The sequence below is a fragment of the Hoplias malabaricus genome, chromosome 9 (assembly GCF_029633855.1).
Source record: "Hoplias malabaricus isolate fHopMal1 chromosome 9, fHopMal1.hap1, whole genome shotgun sequence".
NCBI classification, from domain to species: domain Eukaryota; kingdom Metazoa; phylum Chordata; class Actinopteri; order Characiformes; family Erythrinidae; genus Hoplias; species Hoplias malabaricus.
In genome coordinates, this window is record NC_089808.1 from 1479363 (window position 1) to 1499719 (window position 20357).

At 43.1% G+C, this 20357-nt stretch overlaps 2 protein-coding genes across 3 annotated transcripts; both read right to left on the reverse strand.

The window, feature by feature from the left end:
- Positions 1-27: 27 nt before the first annotated feature.
- LOC136706823 (E3 ubiquitin-protein ligase TRIM39-like) lies at positions 28-13614 on the reverse strand. Of its 2 annotated transcripts, XM_066680472.1 has the most exons (9): positions 13495-13614; positions 11509-11594; positions 8774-9330; positions 5404-5499; positions 5072-5305; positions 4811-4973; positions 3615-3650; positions 3267-3457; positions 28-325 (listed from the first exon to the last, which is right to left on the reverse strand). In XM_066680472.1, the coding sequence occupies exons 2-9, from the start codon at positions 11570-11572 to the stop codon at positions 293-295; spliced, it is 1374 nt and encodes a 457-aa protein (XP_066536569.1). In that variant the 5' UTR covers positions 11573-11594; positions 13495-13614; the 3' UTR covers positions 28-292. The 2 variants fall into 2 exon arrangements, with proteins under 2 accessions (XP_066536569.1, XP_066536568.1); XM_066680471.1 differs by lacking the exon at positions 28-325 and having other exon boundaries at positions 2595-3457.
- A 1956-nt stretch (positions 13615-15570) lies between these two features.
- Positions 15571-19779, reverse strand: ccdc166 (coiled-coil domain containing 166). Its single transcript, XM_066682095.1, has 7 exons — positions 19570-19779; positions 19276-19329; positions 17831-17885; positions 17581-17725; positions 16854-16933; positions 16251-16427; positions 15571-15969 (listed from the first exon to the last, which is right to left on the reverse strand). Exons 1-7 carry the CDS (start codon positions 19623-19625, stop codon positions 15736-15738), a joined length of 801 nt encoding a protein of 266 aa, XP_066538192.1. The 5' UTR covers positions 19626-19779; the 3' UTR covers positions 15571-15735.
- Positions 19780-20357: the final 578 nt, after the last annotated feature.

Sequence of the window (20357 nt, forward strand, 5' to 3'; positions counted from 1 at the left end):
GAGAGGGCAGCAGTGAATCTTGGAATTGGTGACATCACCTGCAGCTCTCTCTCTCTCTCTTTCTTTGGCAAGCACAGTTTGTGCAAAGGTCATATTCTGTAGTGAACTTTAACATTGTAGTGTTGCCATCAAATTTTGCGCTTCTCACAACCCATCACAAAGCCACACATCACAAAGCATCAGTCGTCACAAAGCAGCTTCACAGAGATCCGGGTCCAAGCCTCCTATGAGCGAGTCAGGGGCAACAGCGGCAAGGAAAAACTCCCTCAGCGCACGAGGAAGGAACCAAGGCTCATATGAGGAACCCATCCTCCTCGGGTCGACACTGGAGACACAACAGAGAACAGAACAGAAGTAAAAGTGAACTGATGACTGATGAAGGGGTTATAGTAATGTGAATGTAAACACACACTCAATAAATAGTGTGGTTAATAATGTTCTTTTTAAACTGCCAAATCAATTCCTCTATTGTAAATAAAACACAAATGCTTTACGATATAATTGCCTCAACAAACACCAATGAGGGAACTGTGATTACTCTCAAATAAAGGCATGAAGAAGGTGAATTACCAACCAGACCCGAAAGATAAAACGTTTCAATGATATCATTCTAACCGCTTGACTTTTCTAATAATCTCAAACCAGGTGTCAATGTTGAAACACAATGGTGGGAAGGATCTTTACTCTCTGGAAATAACTATGCCATCATTAGTGCTGACAAATATATGCAGGACTAGAAAACTACTAAATGCTTCCAAGAGAACGCTTAACTAACATTTATTGCAGTAAATTTCATACATTGGTTTTAAACCCAATGACTATATTGCGCTAATTATTTTTAGTGTGCAGAGCTGGTAACAGATACTTTCCATATTTCTCATATTTCCCACTGTATGGAAGCAAGTACAAATAACCAATCAGAAAACCCTAACCCTAACTGTCAAAATCTGATTGCTGTGGTGAGCAACAGTCAGTAGTTATCTGAGATTGTCAAGATTACACAATCACCAAAGAATGGAGACAGGAATGCAGTGGAGTAGCCTCTTGGAATGCAGATTATGGTCTTGCAGACGGGTCTGCTTCAAGTTTTGACATTCTCTCATCAGTGTTGACCTTGGCAGGTGAACTTACCTCACCCGTGAAAGGGCTGGACGATATGCCCAAAATTTATATCGTAGTGTATTTCTTAATTTTAGTCAATACGGTGTAATTCCGATATGATCAGTATAAAACTATCCAGAACAAATAAGAAACATGACATCACTGTCAAACATACATTTCTGTTCTTTGTCAATATTAGTGTCCTGTAATGAACACCTGTCAGATGCTGTAAATAATGTGTACTGAAAATGTGTTTAAAAAAGTCTTTTTAAATTCTTCATTTATATTGTCTGTCTGTGCGGAGTGTGGTGTGTTCACCCTGTGTCTGTGTGGGTTTCCTCCGGGTGACTGTCTGTGAGGAGTGTGGTGTGTTCTCCCTGTGTCTGTGTGGGTTTCCTCCGGGTGACTGTCTTTGAGGAGTGTGGTGTGTTCTCTCTGTGTCTGTGTGGGTTTCCTCAGGGTGACTGTCTGTGAGGAGTGTGGTGTGTTCTCCCTGTGTCTGTGTGGGTTTCCTCCGGGTGACTGTCTGTGAGGAGTGTGCTGTGTTCTCCCTGTGTCTGCGTGGGTTTCCTCCTGGTGCTCCGGTTTCCTCCCACAGTGTCCGTAGGTGTGAGTGTGTGAGTGAATGTGTGAGTGGGTGTTGCCCTGTGAAGGACTGGCGCCCCCTCCAGGGTGTATTCCTGCCTTGCGCCCAATTATTCCAGGTAGGCTCTGGACCCACCGCGACCCTGAACTAGATAAGGGTTACAGACAATGAATGAATGAATGTTTAGACAAATAATTAAAAACGACCTACTTGTTGTTTCTGAACTCCATGTTCATTTTCTCAGCTTCACATAACGTACAGTGGCACTTAGTAGTTCAGCAATTACAGACTTAGTCCATCTGTTGCTCACCATACTGTTAAACCCATTCACACTCTTCTTTAACGATCAGGACCCCCACATCACAACCACAGCTCAATACATATTTGGGTCATGGATCATTCTCAGTGCTGCAGAGACACTGACACAGTGTTGGATTTATCAGTCGTCACCGGACACTGTCCATAGTCATTTTTGTTTGAGGACTATTCACAGTCCAGCATCACTGCAGTTTTCAAAAGCTCCAGCAGCACGGCTGTGTCTGGCTGTGTGTACCATGCCACTATCAACAATGACTGCTCTCTGGTGGTCCTGACCACTGAAGAACAGGGCTTACAAAGTGCAGAGCAAACAAATGGACTACAGTCTGTGATGGCAGGAAGTGCAGCCATTTTACAAGAGGAATTGATAAAGCACTCAATGAATTCGTGTTAAATTTATGGCTGATTGGTTTATGTGCTGTTATAAATTCCTTACATTAGCACTATTACAGAAGGCTTCACCGTACACACACACACACACACACACACACACACACAAACACAAAACAACAATGACAATAACAACAAAGCCCTGGGTAATTAAAAAAGGTAGAAAATAAGCATTAAACAGGAGCTAATATTGTTTATTACTTAATCACACACATCACAATTTAAAACTGGATTTCAGTTACACTTTTATAGGACGCAAAACATAGCATATAACACCCTGAAATTAAGCTGAAACGAAGATAATGATGAAGATGAGGATGTAGCACATCATTGTCATTCTCTGTTTGCTTTAGTTATAGACTAATAATATATTTTATTGTGTGATTGCAAGTCATTAGAAGACTGTTTCACAGCTGATTAAAAGAGCAAAGAATTTAGGAATGTAATGTTCAATATTTTCCATATTGTTTTCCTCACTTTTCACAGAATACGGAATTGCTTTTTAATATTCAGCCTCAGGCAAAGTCGTTAGAATCAGAGGATCTGAGTTTTTACCCTTGTCATTATTACAGGGACTGAAGAATGGATAGAGTTTCTCAGTGAAAGATTGACCAATGAAGGAGTAGATATGTGTCCTGGCCTCCACGTCATAAAAGGAGACCAGACCCTGTTCATAATCCACAAACACCCCCACCCTCTGGGGCTTCTCTTTCAGGTAGAGGGGCACTGGAGAAATCGCACAAGCCTTATACTTGTTCCCATTCCTCAAAACCAGAGCCCAGAATCCATCTTCAGGGCTCAGTGTAACCTCTCCCTTCCTATTAATTGACTCATAAGCCACTCCTAATTCCCATTTGGTCTTCCCCTTTACCTGCACCTCATAGAAGAACTTCCCTGAGGAGAATCCCTCCTGCCCCAAGATCATGGCGTAATAGGTGAATCTCTTTGGGTTTTCAGAAAGAGTCTGTTTTTCATCTCCGTCATCTCCGTATGCCACTTGTTTTCCATCTTCAGACAGAATTAGATGAGGATGTGCCGTGTCAGGATCCAGAACAACATCCACTGAGAGCGATACAGAATGCGTTATGAGTATGAAAGTAACGAATAAATTCATAATGTGGTGGCCACAGTGAATATACTTCAAAAATATCTTATGAAAGAACAAGATGTAACATCTGATTAGAAGAATTTAGTTAAATTAATAGAGAAAAAAAACTACCTGCATACTGCTGAATCCTTTTCAGCTCCGAGGAAACTAAGTACAACAAAAGATAATATGGATTTTGTTATTCCCTTGTTCTTTTTGAATTTAAACTTTTGAATTAACAAACACAGTCTGTTTTTGTCTGTCATATGAAACCATTATTCATTCATTATCTGTAACCCTTATCCAGTTCAGGGTCGCGGTGGGTCCAGAGCCTACCTGGAATCATTGCAAGGCGGGAATACACCCTGGAGGGGGCGCCGGTCCTTCACAGGGCAACACACACACGCACACACATTCACTCACACACTCACAACTACGGACACTTTTGAGTCGCCAGTCCACCTACCAATGTGTGTTTTGGACCAACACCTCATAGACAGTCACCCGGAGGAAACCCACGCAGATACAGGGAGAACACACCACACTCCTCACAGACAGTCACCCGGAGGAAACCCACGCTGATACAGAGAGAACACACAAACTCCTCACAGACAGTCACCGGGAGGAAGCCCACGCAGACACAGAGAGAACACACAAACTCCTCACAGACAGTCACCGGGAGGAAGCCCACGCAGACACAGAGAGAACACACAAACTCCTCACAGACAGTCACCCGGAGGAAACCCACGCTGATACAGAGAGAACACACAAACTCCTCACAGACAGTCACCGGGAGGAAGCCCACGCAGACACAGAGAGAACACACAAACTCCTCACAGACAGTCACCGGGAGGAAGCCCACGCAGACACAGAGAGAACACACAAACTCCTCACAGACAGTCACCCGGAGGAAACCCACACAGACGCAGAGAGAACACACAAACTCCTCACAGACAGTCACCCGGAGGAAACCCACACAGATGAAGGGAGAACACACAAACTCCTCACAGACAGTCACCGGGAGGAAGCCCACGCAGACACAGAGAGAACACACCACACTCCTCACAAACAGTCACCCGGAGGAAACCCACGCAGACACAGAGAGAACACACCACACTCCTCACAAACAGTCACCCGGAGGAAACCCACGCAGACACAGAGAGAACACACCACGCTCCTCACAGACAGTCACCCGGAGCGGGAATCGAACCCATAACCTCCAGGTCCCTGGAGCTGTGTGACTGCGACACCTACCTGCTGCGCCACTGTGCCGCCCTGAAACCTTTATGTAAATATGTAATACTGAATCATACATAAAACGTTCTCACCTATTTTTCTTAGTTTTTCACTAATAGTTTTACTGAGTTCTTCATTCAGAGTTTTCTGAAGTTTAGAGAGTATATCCTTCACAGTATCAGCACTCAGATCTAGATCAACGTTGATGCCAGTCCAGTTCTTTGTGTGTGGAGCAGCGCACAGTGTTTGGTAATTCTACAGTTCAGCAGGAGAGAGAAGACAACACTCAGCATGGTCAGTGTGTTGATGTGTGATGTGCTGCATTGTCACTGAGAACAAAGAGGAGCTCTGACCTGTAGGAATTGGATGTGGTCCTTTTGTTGTAAAACCGTCTCCAGCTCAGTGTCTCTCTTCTTTAACCTGGTGATTTCCTGCTCCAGCTCTTTAATGAAACCTTCAGCCTGCCTCTCTGCTGCTTTCTGCTTCTCCTTCATCACCTCAAGCAGCTCAGCCTGGCTTCTCTCAATGGAGCACATCAGAGCGGTGAAGACTTCAGCACTGTCTGCGATCTCTTTCTCTGTGTTTCTCTAAATTTTCATCAATTACACGGTTAAAATCACTGGACACACTATGTAATACTATGTCAAAACTAAATGTTTACATAGTAACAGCCTGTTTCACCCACTTTTCTGAGCTCTACAGAGTGTTTGAGGTTCTCAATCTTCTTGAGTTTTTGTTGAATCATATGCTGTACCTCTGTCTGTGTGTCTGTCAGCTGTAACTGTAGGTGGAGAGGAAAATAGTGGATGTTTGAATAATTGACAGACGCTCTGTGATTCACAGTAGTCTAATAAACACTGCTTTGCATCAAGCAAAATCTGCATAGGACTCATCTTCTTTTAATCTTTCTTCTTCCATAAGCCAATATTCATATGTTGTCAGTTATTAAACATGCATTCACTAAAGCTAATTTAATTTTGAATTAAACACATTCTAAAAGAACTCATCTCTACACTGTACTTTTAGACGTCCTGATAGTAGTACGTTATCAGGAAGAACTCACCATGGCCATACCCTCATGGGTACCCTTGTCCAAAAAGAAGTATACTTACGTTATGTTATTTTGGAACCATTAAATTGTACTAAATCACTACAAATATGTAATTAAAATTATATTAAGCTACACTTAATATGTACTGAGTCTACTAGTCATATGTTAGTAATACAATGTAATACAACCCCAATTCCAAAAGGTGGGACGTTGTGTAAAACATAAATAAAAACAGAATACGATGATTTGAAAATCCTTTTCAACCTGTATTCAATTGAATACGCTACAAAGACAAGATAATCAATGTTCAAACGAATAAACATTTTTTTGCAAATGTTCACTCATTTTGAATTTGAAGCCTGCAACACGTTCCAAAAGAGTTGGGACAGGGGCTTGTTTACATCACCTTTCCATTTAACAACACTCAGTAAGTGTTTGGGAACTGAGGATACTAATTGTTGAAGCTTTGTAGTTGGAATTCTTTCCCATTCTTGCTTAATGTACAATGTCAGTTGCACAATAGTCCGGGGTCTTCGTTGTTGTATTTTGCGCACATTTTCAATGGGAGACAGGTCTAGTCCCTGCACTCTTACTACCAAGCCACACTGTTGTTACACGTACAGAATGTGGCTTGGCATTGTCTTGCTGAAATAAGCTGGACATCCCTGAAAAAGACGTTGCTTAGATGGCAACATATGTTGTTCCAAAACCTGTATGTACTTTTCAGCATTAATGGTGCCTTCACAGATGTGAAAGTTACCCATGCCATGGGCACTAACACACACTCATACCATCAGAGATGCTGGCTTTTGAACTTTGCACTGATAACAATCTGGATTGTAAGTCTACGATTTACAAAAACAATTTGAAATGTGGACACGTCAGACGACAGGACACTTATTCACTTTGTGTCAGTCGGTCTCAGATAAGCTCTGGCCCAGAGAAGCAGGCAGCATTGCTTGAATGACTGAGCCCTTCAGGGATGCTCCCTTTATACACAGTCGCGACACACACCTGTTTCAAATGAACCTGTTCACCTGTGGAATGTTCCAAACAGGTGTTTTTGAGCATTCCTCAACTTTCCCAGTCTTTTGTTGCCACTGTACCAACTCAATGTGTTGCGGGCTTCAAATTCAAAATGACTGAATATTTGCAAAAATTTGAACATTGAATATTTTGTCTTTGTAGTGTATTCAATTGAATGTAGGTTGAAAAGGATTTGAAAATCATTGTATTCTGTTTTCATTTATGTTTTATACAACGTCCCAGCTTCATTGGAATTGGGGTTGTCCAACTTAAATATATTTTGACCTCTAAAACACATTAAAATGAGATTAAATGTCACAAATTTAAACAATCAGACCATGTCAAAATAATCACTAATGAAAATTATGCAGTAGTCCAATATATAGTATTACAAAGGACAATTTGTCAGGAACGCTGAGTCGGACTGACAGAGGCGGACGCACACGCTACAACACAGACGTTTATTTAAACAAAATAACAAAACAAACACAAACAGACTTGAGGGCAAACACGAAGCGAGGAACAGATGAGGCAGACTAGAACAGGAAACGTGACAGCTGAGAAACGAAACAGTACAATACGAGGAACTGGAATGAGAAACAACATGACTAGGAATCTAGAACGAGATGAGAACATGACTAGGAAGAGGAACGAGAAGCAATATGACTAGGAATTCGAACAAAACGAAAAAACAAATGACCAATATGAAGAAATGACACTAGGGAACGTAAATACATAATGCAGACGAGACACACCTGAAACAGATAACGAGGAGTACGGACAAGGAGGCGGAACAAAGGCGGGACAAGGGCGGAGACATGGACAATACCAGACATAGCCATGTGCTGAGAGAGCACATGGTGGAGAAAACAGACATGACAGGACGAGGGCATGACACAGTTCTTAATAATAAGTAATAATAATAACAATAAGTAAATAATAATAAGTAAATGATAAGAATTTGACTTACACAACACTAAGTGTTCTTAAATTACATATTAGTAATGAGTAATTAGTAATTAGTAAATTAGTGGTTCCAAAATAGTCCACTTTAAGTACACACTCTTTTTTCACAAGGGCACATACAGGGGTTGGACAATGAAAGTGAAACCCCTGTCATTGTAGTGTGGGAGGTGTCAGGGCTAAATTGGAGCAGCCTGGTGGACAATCTTCATTAACTCCACACTGCACCAGTAAGACCATGTGCATCCAATGGTTCAAACACTGTGTCCTGAAGGCGGTGCCGTGTATCAGGACGACAATGCACCAATACACACAGCGAGACTGGTGAAAGACTGGTTTGATGAACATGAAAGTGAAGTTGAACATCTCCCATGGCCTGCACAGTCACCAGATCTAAATATTATTGAGCCACTTTGGGGTGTTTTGGAGGAGCGAGTCAGGAAACGTTTTCCTCCACCAGCATCACGTAGAGACCTGGCCACTGTCCTGCAAGAAGAATGGCTTCAAATCCCTCTGACCACTGTGCAGGACTTGTGTATGTCATTCCCAAGACCAACTGACGCTGTATCGGCCGCAAAAGGAGGCCCTACACCGCACTAATACATTACTGTGGTCTAAAACCAGGTGTTTCACTTTCATTGTCCAACCCCTGTATATTAGGACTATAATGTTCTATATTATGATTTTTAAGTTGATTTCATATGCCCAATTCTCGTCTCCAGGAATACATATTGTTTGTTTGTTTATTTATAGTTTTTAAACAGTACAAAGTTCACTCAGGTCTTTAAGGCACATTATATTCTCTTCTCCAGAATGTGCCTTTTGTGAACACAGCTGGATTTTAAAACAGTTTTTACACTCTTTGTAAATTTAGTGGACAATAATTGTGTATGACTGTGTACGAATGGTTCATATTCTACTAAGTAGCTGTAGTGGAAAGGTTATGGAAAGCATTAAAACGTCATTTTTCAAATAAATTCCTTGCATTGTGTTTTTTTCAATAAGTGAATCTTACCTTCCTCTCACTAGTCTCTTTCTCTATAGGAACCGTGTTGTGTGTCTTGTGATCTGTCTCAGTACAGAACAGACACACACTTGTCTTGTCATCTCTGCAATACAGTTCCAGGGGTCGGTCATGTTTCTGGCATGTGTAGTCCTCCAGGTTCTCCACTGGCTCGATAAGCTTGTGTTTCTTGAGTTTACCAACCGAATGTGGCTCTAAATGTTTCATACAAAAGGTCACTCCACAATCGAGACAGGATTTCAGCGCTTTCAGCTTCCCATCGGTGCAGACATCACAAAGAATCTCAGGATTATCAACTCTGCTTTTCTTAAAATGTCCTACAACTTCTCGCAGTGTGGTATTGATCTTTAGTTCAGGTCTCTTGATGAATGTCTCTTTACATAACGGACACTGATAATAATTGGAGGTGTCCCAGTACCTTGTGAGGCAGGTTTTACAGTAGTTGTGTCCACATGGAGTGGAGATTGGATCGGTGAATACGTACAGACAGATAGAACACAGGAACTGATCTTCAGACAGGAGGCTGCTGGAGTCATGTGTGGCTATGACTAACAGATGATGAGAGGAAATGTAAGAAACATTTACTAATTCTTTTAAGTGAGATGCAATCAGCAAAAAACAGTATAAACTGGGTACACAATATCATCAACACGAACCAGTAATGAAAGTATACAGGGGTACACATAGTTAATACCAGTCTGAAAACAAAATCTCATAGTTAAAAAACATGCTACCAGAGTTACTGTAGGAAACCATGGCTGTAATAGCTTTCATTCATTTTTATGTAGGAAACAGTAAACATGTTGCTTACAGGAGGGGAGTGGTTATGTTTGGTATTGTATAGTTTTTAAGAGGGAATTAAAATAAATTAGTCTTTTAGTCTAAACATACCCCATCATCCATCCATCCATTATCTGTAAGCGCTTATCCAATTCAGAGCCTACCTGGACTCATTGGACGCAAGGTGGGAAAACACCCTGGAGGGGGCGCCAGTCCTTCACAGGGCAACACAGACACACATTCACTCACACCTACGGAGTCGCCAGTCCACCTACCAACATGTGTTTTTGGACCATGGGAGGAAACTGGAGCACCCGGAAACCCACGCAGACACAGGGAGAACACACCACACTCCTCACAGACAGTCACCCGGAGGAAACTCACTCAGACACAGAGAGAACACGCCACACTCCTCACAGACAGTCACCCGGAGGAAACCCACGCAGACACAGGGAGAACACACCACACTCCTCACAGACAGTCACCCGGAGGAAACCCACGCAGACACAGAGAGAACACACCACACTCCTCACAGACAGTCACCCGGAGGAAACCCACACAGACACAGAGAGAACACATCACACTCCTCACAGACAGTCACTCGGAGGAAAGCCACGCAGACACAGAGAGAACACACCACACTCCTCACAGACAGTCACCCGGAGGAAAGCTACGCAGACACAGAGAGAACACACCACACTCCTCACAGACAGTCACCCCGAGGAAAGCCACGCAGACACAGGGAGAACACACCACACTCCTCACAGACAGTCACCCGGAGGAAAGCTACGCAGACACAGAGAAAACACACCACACTCCTCACAGACAGTCACCCGGAGGAAAGCCACGCAGACACAGAGAGAACACACCACACTCCTCACAGACAGTCACCCGGAGGAAAGCCACGCAGACACAGAGAAAACACACCACACTCCTCACAGACAGTCACCCGGAGGAAAGCCACGCAGACACAGAGAAAACACACCACACTCCTCACAGACAGTCACCCGGAGGAAAGCCACGCAGACACAGAGAGAACACACCACACTCCTCACAGACAGTCACCCGGAGGAAAGCCACGCAGACACAGAGAAAACACACCACACTCCTCACAGACAGTCACCCCGAGGAAAGCCACGCAGACACAGGGAGAACACACCACACTCCTCACAGACAGTCACCCGGAGGAAAGCCACGCAGACACAGAGAAAACACACCACACTCCTCACAGACAGTCTCCCGGAGGAAAGCCACGCAGACACAGAGAGAACACACCACACTCCTCACAGACAGTCACCCGGAGGAAAGCCACGCAGACACAGAGAAAACACACCACACTCCTCACAGACAGTCATCCGGAGGAAAGCCACGCAGACACAGAGAAAACACACCACACTCCTCACAGACAGTCTCCCGGAGGAAAGCCACGCAGACACAGAGAGAACACACCACACTCCTCACAGACAGTCACCCAGAGGAAAGCCACGCAGACACAGAGAGAACCCGTACCCCATCATTTTCCTTCATAACAGTATCACTACTTGCGTGACTGTTATTAGTAACAGCAGTTGCTGCTCTCCCAACATGAAAGTAGATGGTCTAAAGTAAACTGGATATTCCATGTTACAGAGAAATGTAACACTGGACAGTGACTAAATAACTACAAATATCTTAACATTGGTCTGAGCTTAATCGATTGAATTTCACTCTGTAAAATGCAGAGTCACTTTATAAATGCATAATAAGCTGCTGGAAATTCATTTCGGTGGAACAAGTTAAGAAGAATATAATTTACATCAGTAGAACAGGAATGTCATGTGACATCATGACTGCCCCTCACCTTTAGGTTGTGTCTAAAATACAATCACAGCAGTGGCGTTATTTGTGGTTATACACTCCATTTTGTTCTATTTCATAGATATATTTGAAGTAGCGTGTGTTCTTACGTTCATCTGGTTTATCCATGCTTTTTATGCCCTCGCCTGATTGTGGTGTTGAAAATTCAGACATTCTCCTTTGCCTTTTTTTAACCCTGTTTACCAAAAACATAGCATTCAGTTCAGTTTAGGTTTAGTTCATTCAATGATTGTTCTGTTTAACACATACAATGAGTAAAAACACTCACAGTTTGAAATGCCATCAGAAATATTACATGGGTGATTGCCAGCAACCTTCTTTTCTAGGCAGTTCTGGATTGTACTTTGGTTGGCACACATTACTGCGGAGGCTAAATGTTCCAAATGATCTCATCCAAATCTGCAGCGTCTAGTTACATTTATGTATTCATCAAACCATGTAATAACTCAGTGACATTCCCCAAACCTCCACCCAACTGTTGAGATCTCAACAGAAGGGGATTTCCTGGTCTAGTCTGTCTCTCTCTTTGGTAGAATGAATTTCAGGAATTTTTCTGCTTATTTCCGGCTCTGAATGATGATGAAGTAGAGTTAGAGGGGTGGGAGGGGTGGGTAAAATTGGGGGAATTATGTGACAAATGTACAGTACTATGCCAAAGTCTTAGGCTCCTAAGAAATGTATTATTTATCTTGTCAATAACTGTATTTTTATAAAATGATGCATGTATAATGTAATGTAAATAAGAATAAATACAAAAAGATAGATTTCTGTACAAGGTTTTTTCTATTAAAAAATAGGTGCATTGTAAGTTAGTGTGAAGAACAAAGTTTTTTCCAGATAATCTCCTTGGTCATGTGGATTATTTTAAATCACCAGCACATTTGATTTCACAAAATGAAACATAGTTTAACGAAATCAGGTTTTGGATGATAACCTCAAATAATACTGGACTGTGCGAGAGTTTTAAGCACCTGAGGATATGAGATTATCACAGATATTTATCTGGGCAGTAAAAACGGGGTCTGAAACAAACAAACAATCAAACGAATCAAGTATTACATCCATCCATCCATCCATTGTCTGTAACCCTTATCCAGTTCAGGGTCACGGTGGGTACCTGGAATTACTGGGTGCAAAGCGGGAATACACCCTGGAGGGGGCGCCAGTCCTTCACAGGGCAACACACACACTCACTCACACCTACCAACGTGTGTTTTTGGACTGTGGGATGAAACTGGAGCACCCGAAGGAAACCCACGCAGACACAGGGAGAACACACTACACTCTTCACAGACAGTCACCCGGAGGAAACCCACGCAGACACAGGGAGAACACACTACACTCCTCACAGACAGTCACCCGGAGGAAACCCACGCAGACACAGGGAGAACACACTACACTCCTCACAGACAGTCACCCAGAGGAAACCCACGCAGACACAGGGAGAACACACCACACTCCTCACAGACAGTCACCCGGAAGAAACCCACGCAGACACAGGGAGAACACACCACACTCCTCACAGACAGTCACCCGGAGCGGGAACCGAACCCACAACCTCCAGGTCCCTGGAGCTGTGTGACTGCGACACCTACCTGCTGCATCACCGTGCCGTCCTTTTGGTTAATCAGTATTGGGTAAATCAAAAATCAAAGTGTTCTGGTGATTTTAAAAAATCCATATGATCAAGCAGGATATGTGGAAGAGAAATCTTTGTTCTTCTCAGTAGCTCATAAAATGTCTTTTTTACAAGTAAAAAAAATTGTTTGTATTTATTCTAAATATGTGTACACACTTTTATAAAACAGTGCGCTTATTGATGAGATAAATAATTTTAAATAGTAGAAACCTTACCCCCCCCTTTGTAAGAAACTACTCTGGTCTCATTTTCCTGCCTTCTGTATTGAATTAATCAATCATTATACATCATTAGAATGTTTAGTCAGTTTTGCCAAAGCTCAAGGAAGTTTTTGAAGAACCTGTTGACCTCACTCGTCTGTACACTATTTCCTCATGTAGTTCACTTAAACAAAAAAAAACACAGTTTAAAATATGAAATAAATCAAAGCACCTACCTTTATTTCTCTCTTTACAGTTTTTTTGGAGTCTCAAAAGTGTTTAAACTCTTCTCAGATAAACAAGACCTTCAGCAAAGTACCGCACTTGAGAATAAGAAGCTTCCTGGTCAAGGGAACTTCCTAATTCTTTAAGATTCATTTTCCAACTAGTTTGAAGTCACCTGTTCACCTGTCGTTACAACTTCCTTATTTTAACACACTACTTTTTCCTATTAGTAATACTGGTTGTAAATGTAGATGAAAAGAATTCTCTGCACATCAGGCATTACACATGTGATTTTCAACATATTTTCAATGCTTTCTGTTTTGTATAATTCGCTACACACTTGATGATTACAACCTAATGATTAAAGCTGACTTTCAACTTTTGCTCCATCTTGATCACTTTTACAAAATATGTGATTTGTCTCAGCAACTGAAATTTTCACACAATCAGAAAACATCTCTAAATGGAAGATCAAATTCATTCATTCATTCATTATCTGTAACCCTTATCCAGTTCAGGGTCGCGGTGGGTTCAGAGCCTACCTGGAATCATTGGGCACAAGGCGGGAATACACCCTGGAGGGGGCGCCAGTCCTTCACAGGGCAACACAGACACACACACATTCACTCACACACTCACACCTACAGACACTTCTGAGTCTCCAATCCACCTACCAACGTGTGATTTTGGAGTGTGGGAGGAAACCGGAGCACCCGGAGGAAACCCACGCAGACACAGAGAGAACACACCACACTCCTCACAAACAGTCACCTGGAGGAAACCCACGCAGACACAGAGAGAACACACCACACTCCTCACAGACAGTCACCCAGAGGAAACCCACACAGACACAGGAAGAACATACCACACTCCTCACAGACAGTCACTGGAGGAAACCCATGCGGACACAGAGAGAACACACCACACTCCTCACAGACAATCACTCGGAGGTAACCCACGCAGACACAAAGAGAACACACCACACTCCTCACAGACAGTCACTGGAGGAAACCCACACAGACACAGAGAGAACACACCACACTCCTCACAGACAGTCACCCGGAGGAAACCCACGCAGACACAGAGAGAACACACCACACTTCTCACAGACAGTCACCTGGAGGAAACCCACGCGGACACAGAGAGAACACACCACACTTTCACAGACAGTCACCTGGAGGAAACCCATGCAGACACAGCGAGAACACACCACACTCCTCACAGACAGTTACCCGGAGGAAACCCACGCAGACACAGGGAGAACACACCACACTCCTCACAGAAAGTCACCCGGAGGAAAGCCACGCAGACACAGAGAGAACACACCACACTTCTCACAGACAGTCACCTGGAGGAAACCCACGCGGACACAGAGAGAACACACCACACTCCTCACAGACAGTCACTGGAGGAAACCCACGCAGACACAGAGAGAACACACCACACTTCTCACAGACAGTCACCTGGAGGAAACCCACGCAGACACAGAGAGAACACACCACACAGACAGTCACCCGGAGCGGGAATTGAACCCACATATAATATTTAGTTTTTAAAAAAAAAGACACAAAAACTTGCTTGATGTATTACCTAATGAACTGATTACTCAGTAAATTTTACCCAGCAACATATTTTTAAAAGACAGCGGTATGTATACCATCATTCTTTTCAACTACACACCTGCTACATACCTGCTGAGGGTTGCACACAACAGATGAGCCAATCTGAAAACAGAGCTACTAGTTATACTCCTGTTACACAAGGCTGCTGCCGTGCAACCGTAAAGTGGCTTTTGTGATCACATTTAGTGCATTACACTGATTAGGAATTCATAAAGAATTGGAATATTTACTAAAAATCAGTTGATGAGATTAACATGAAATTTCACATCTTATATTTTTCAGATTAAATACAGATTAAACTGAATTTATTGGATATTGGATTTAAAGCTTCGAAATCAGACACTGAATTCAGATACAACTCGACATGGAAATAATCCCGGTACTATATGAATCATGATTCTCACTCTTAATCTTAATTTGTTCATTGTTTGGTTTTAATCATTTTTATTTGTTAAATTCATACATTGTCAGTTTTGTTGTTTTATTATTTGTGTATAAATGAATCCTCAAATACACTTTGTCCTCTACATTGTCTGTTCATTAACATCATACTTCTCAAAGTAGGTCTGCTTTTCATTTATTTCTATATCCAATAAGTGTTCAGCTCCGTTTCGGTAATTCGTTGCTTCTCTAAGAACTAGCGCCTCCTTGAGTTGTGGAGTCTGAGTGTGTGGAGAAGCGTAGGAGATGGAGCTCATGCATGTACTCTCTCTCCAGCAGAAGCTTCCTGTGCTGTGACTGCAACAGCTTCTGCTGATTCTGTAGAACATGAGCTCTCTGAATCACCTGCTGCAACTCTTCACGCAGACGTTGGTTCTCCTCAGACACTTCTTTCACGTGAGAGAGCAGACAGCGAGATGCCTCCTGTGGGGGATGAAAATGAATCATATGGGTGTAATGTAATTCAAAACTGAGCAAAACAAAAGCTAATTACATAATAATGTACCATGAAAATGAAGGCTAGGCATTTGGGTCATGAATGTAAACAATCGGCCGAATGCCCTTGATGTTCAGTGGCAAGTAGATATCTGATTTTGTGAGTTCGCTCTAGTCCAGTGGGCTTAATTTTGGGCTTCTATTGTACCTTTGCATGTTCATCATGTGTTAGAACATAATAGTGTGTAAATCTACAGCTCCACACTCACCTTGTTCACTTCAATAGTAAGCATCTGAACCTTGTGTTTGGCCTGTGCCTCGTACTGCGCCTTCTCTCTAAGAAATTCAAACTTCAGAGCCTGCAGAGCCTCAGAGTGACGGCAGCTAATGTCCACTATCTGCTGCTTTAGCTCAGCTATATGACCCAACTGCTGCTGCTGAAGACTCTGTAGTAAATACATAAACAGCTTTGTACTTCAGGCATTCAAACACAAGCCTTCACTTTGTCTATATGCATTCATTCATAACATTAAAATTATACCTTAAATTACAAAAGATATATAGTAACATGCCAACTTTCGAACGAGTTGTACTGTTGTATTTCTAAGTGAAATGTAATTAACTTGTTCTGCAAATGTTTCATAAACTTTACACGGTCACTTCTTTTCATGACAATTTCAGCAAATAAAGAGCAAAGGTGCAGGACAGTATGTAAAACAATGCTCTCTCTGTAGATGATGTGCACTTATTCTTACTTACGATCTAGCTTTTACATCATTTAACCAAGGGTGTCCACGTTTTAATGAGGTTATTCTGTTTACGTATAAAAGGAAAGGGTGAGGACACACACAGAACAGAGTTTCCATGGTTACCTTAACTTCTCTGACCTCGTCTATGTCAGAATTCAGCAAAGCCAACTCTTTCTCTTTCTCCAAAATCACCCTCTTCAGCTCTGATCAGAAAGAGTGAGTTGCATCTATTAGCACTTCTTCCACAAAAACATGTATGGACATGCACAGTGTTGTTGTCAGACAATAAACCAGGACAAACGTATCAGGACGACGATGCACCAATACACACAGCGAGACTGGTGAAAGACTGGTTTGATGAACATGAAAGTGAAGTTGAACATCTCCCATGGCCTGCACAGTCACCAGATCTAAATATTATTGAGCCACTTTGGGGTGTTTTGGAGGAGCGAGTCAGGAAACGTTTTCCTCCACCAGCATCACGTAGAGACCTGGCCACTATCCTGCAAGAAGAATGGCTTCAAATCCCTCTGACCACTGTGCAGGACTTGTGTATGTCATTCCCAAGACGAACTGACGCTGTATCGGCCGCAAAAGGAGGCCCTACACCGTACTAATACATTACTGTGGTCTAAAACCAGGTGTTTCACTCTCATTGTCCAACCCCTGTGTGTGACAGTAGGGGTATGCAGCACAGTGGTAAACATTCCCCTGTGCAATCAACAACCAGTGATTAAAGGCAATTTTGACTGGATATAAATAAAAGGTGATCCCCAATGCATATCACATATCACTGCACACACATACGTATTACACTTATATAACACTTTATCACACTGCACATACACACCTTTGGCCTGTTCCTCGTATTTCTTCAGAGTCTCCTCTCTCTGTCTCCTAAGCTCTTCTAGTTCCATTTGTCTCTGTTCATTTAAAGCAACAATCATGCTCTCCCGCTTCTCTGTCTGCTTCGACATGTACGACTCGTACTCCTCCTACAGGGATAAGAGAGAGTTCGTCAGTGGGAATGTGGCACTAAGGGCCAAAAAATCTTGCCCTCACAGTAACACTATTCTGTGTGTGTGTGTGTTGCTACTCACACTCTCCATGCGTGTTTTGTAGACCTCATTCTGAAGAAACTCATTGTCTTTTCGTCTGGATTATTGTCTGGAGTTAAACTGTCCAAACTGTAATATTTTATTGTACATGATCATAGCGAGTAAAACAAACGAAGATTTAAACACCCTGGAGGGGGCGCCAGTCCTTCACAGGGCAACACACACACACACACATTCACTCACACACTCACACCTACAAAAACTTTTGAGTCACCAATCCACCTACCAACGTGTGTTTTTGGACCGTGGGAGGAAACCTGAGCACCGGGAGGAAACCCACGCAGACACAGGGAGAACACACCACACTCCTCACAGACAGTCACCCGGAGGAAACCCACGCAGACACGGGGAGAACACACCACACTCCTCACAGACAGTCACCCGGAGGAAACCCACGCAGACACAGGGAGAACACACCACACTCCTCACAGACAGTCACCCGGAGGAAACCCACGCAGACACAGGGAGAACACACCACACTCCTCACAGACAGTCACCCGGAGGAAACCCACGCAGACACAGGGGGAACACACCACACTCCTCACAGACAGTCACCCGGAGGAAACCCACGCAGACACAGAGAGAACACACCACACTCCTCACGGACAGTCATCCAGAGGAAACCCACGCAGACACAGAGAGAACACACCACACTCCTCACAGACAGTCACCCGGAGGAAACCCACGCAGACACAGGGAGAACACACCACACTCCTCACAGACAGTCACCCGGAGGAAACCCACGCACACACAGGGAGAACACACCACAGTCCTCACAGACAGTCACCCGGAGGAAACCCACGCAGACACGGGGAGAACACACCACACTCCTCACAGACAGTCACCCGGAGGAAACCCACGCACACACAGGGAGAACACACCACAGTCCTCACAGACAGTCACCCGGAGGAAACCCACGCAGACACAGGGAGAACACACCACACTCCTCACAGTCACCCGGAGGAAACCCACGCAGACACAGAGAGAACACACCACACTCCTCACAGACAGTGACCCAGAGCGGGAATCAAACTGGAGCTGTGTGACTGCGACACCTACCTGCTGCGCCACCGTGCCGCCCTCCTTTATATTCTGTAACTCGTAATCAGGACTGCAGTGGGTTGACAGCTACCCAGAATCTTATGGGGCAAGGCAGATGTGCACAAGGATCAAGTGGGTCAGTGAAAAAACACCTGCTGGTAGGTGGATTGGCTGTGCAAAGTGTCCACATGTTCTGCCACGTTTTTAACAAATTAGCATCTCATAATAATAAGACTAGGATCTATTTTGGGATCCCGAGATTATTATGACTTACTAAAGGACTGCCTGTATGGTTTTAGATGGTGAAACTGGTCCATAGACTATAGCTGATATTAAATATTATTTAAATCCTTTATAGATGAGACTAGGAAATAGGTGTAGGATACAGTTGTGCGGATCTCCTCTTCAGTGCGCGGAGGGTTTCAGTCAGCTCCTCGTACCTGAGCAGCAGAAATCAAACAAGGTGAGCTAGAAGTAAGTCGTGAAGCGGAAGCTGGCGTTTCTCGCTAACTTCCGCCCCCTCGAAAATTCCGTTATCACATTAAATAGTGCAGTAAATACCGAGTTAGCTACCGTTTTACAGCAAGATATTACATTGTATCTACTTCTCAGTTTAAGTTAAAACCGAAAATGCGTATAAGAAGCTCATTTCAGCCTCACGAGAAGATATATTCTCTCACTCTGTGTGGACGTCTTCTCCTGTGCTCTGCTCCGGGTCTGTACCCCTCACAGACATTCTTAAAAATGTCTCGTTAAACGAGGTATCAGAGAGACGTGAAAGCTCTTCAGCGCCGTTGACCTGGACTCTGGTCGATAATTTATTGCTGGTGTGGTCTTCAATGTCTGGTTTGTGACCGTGTTTTTCTGTGTTTAGTCTCCGTTGTGTTGGACACTTGGTAACCAAGCGACGGCGTAAACAAATCATAGTGCTGCTGTTTATTCATACACAACATGATTTATTGTATCGTGATGTTGAATTGCTGTTTTGGTACGATATATTATTGTATAATTAGTGGAAATAAAGTGTACAACATGAAGAAGGCGATTAAACATCATTAGGAATCAGCACAAGTTCAAGTGTTCCTGAGGAAACCTGTTTGAAAACAGCACTTTGTTGCAATTCTCCTGCCTGGCCGCTAGAGGTCTCAATTAAGCCTTTTCCCTTTTCCACCAACAAAGGTTCAGCCCACATTTCCAGCAGTTAAATGGGAACCAAGGATACATCATCACCATCCATTATCCAATGCATCTATCTGTCTATCTATCTATCTATCTATCTATCTATCTATCTATCTATCTATCTATCTATCATCTATCTATCTATCTATCTATCTATCTATTCTATCATCTATCTATCTGTCTATCTATCTATCTATCTATCTATCTATCTATCATCTATCTATCTATCTATCTATCTATCATCTATCTATCTATCTATCATCTATCATCTATCTATCTATCATCTATA

Coding starts and splice junctions, on each gene's coding strand:
- LOC136706823 (XM_066680471.1), bottom strand. CDS start 11,572: ATGTCTGAATTTTCAACACCACAATCAGGCGAGGGCATAAAAAGCATG. Junction 9,331..11,508: donor CATGGATAAACCAGATGAAC/GTAAGAACACAC, acceptor ATCATCTGTTAG/TCATAGCCACACATGACTCC. Junction 5,306..5,403: donor ACTCTGTAGAGCTCAGAAAA/GTGGGTGAAACA, acceptor ATGAAAATTTAG/AGAAACACAGAGAAAGAGAT.
- ccdc166 (XM_066682095.1), bottom strand. CDS start 19,625: ATGTCTGTGAGGGGTACAGACCCGGAGCAGAGCACAGGAGAAGACGTC. Junction 19,330..19,569: donor GGAGAAGACGTCCACACAGA/GTGAGAGAATAT, acceptor TCTGCTGCTCAG/GTACGAGGAGCTGACTGAAA. Junction 15,970..16,250: donor TTACTATTGAAGTGAACAAG/GTGAGTGTGGAG, acceptor CATCCCCCACAG/GAGGCATCTCGCTGTCTGCT.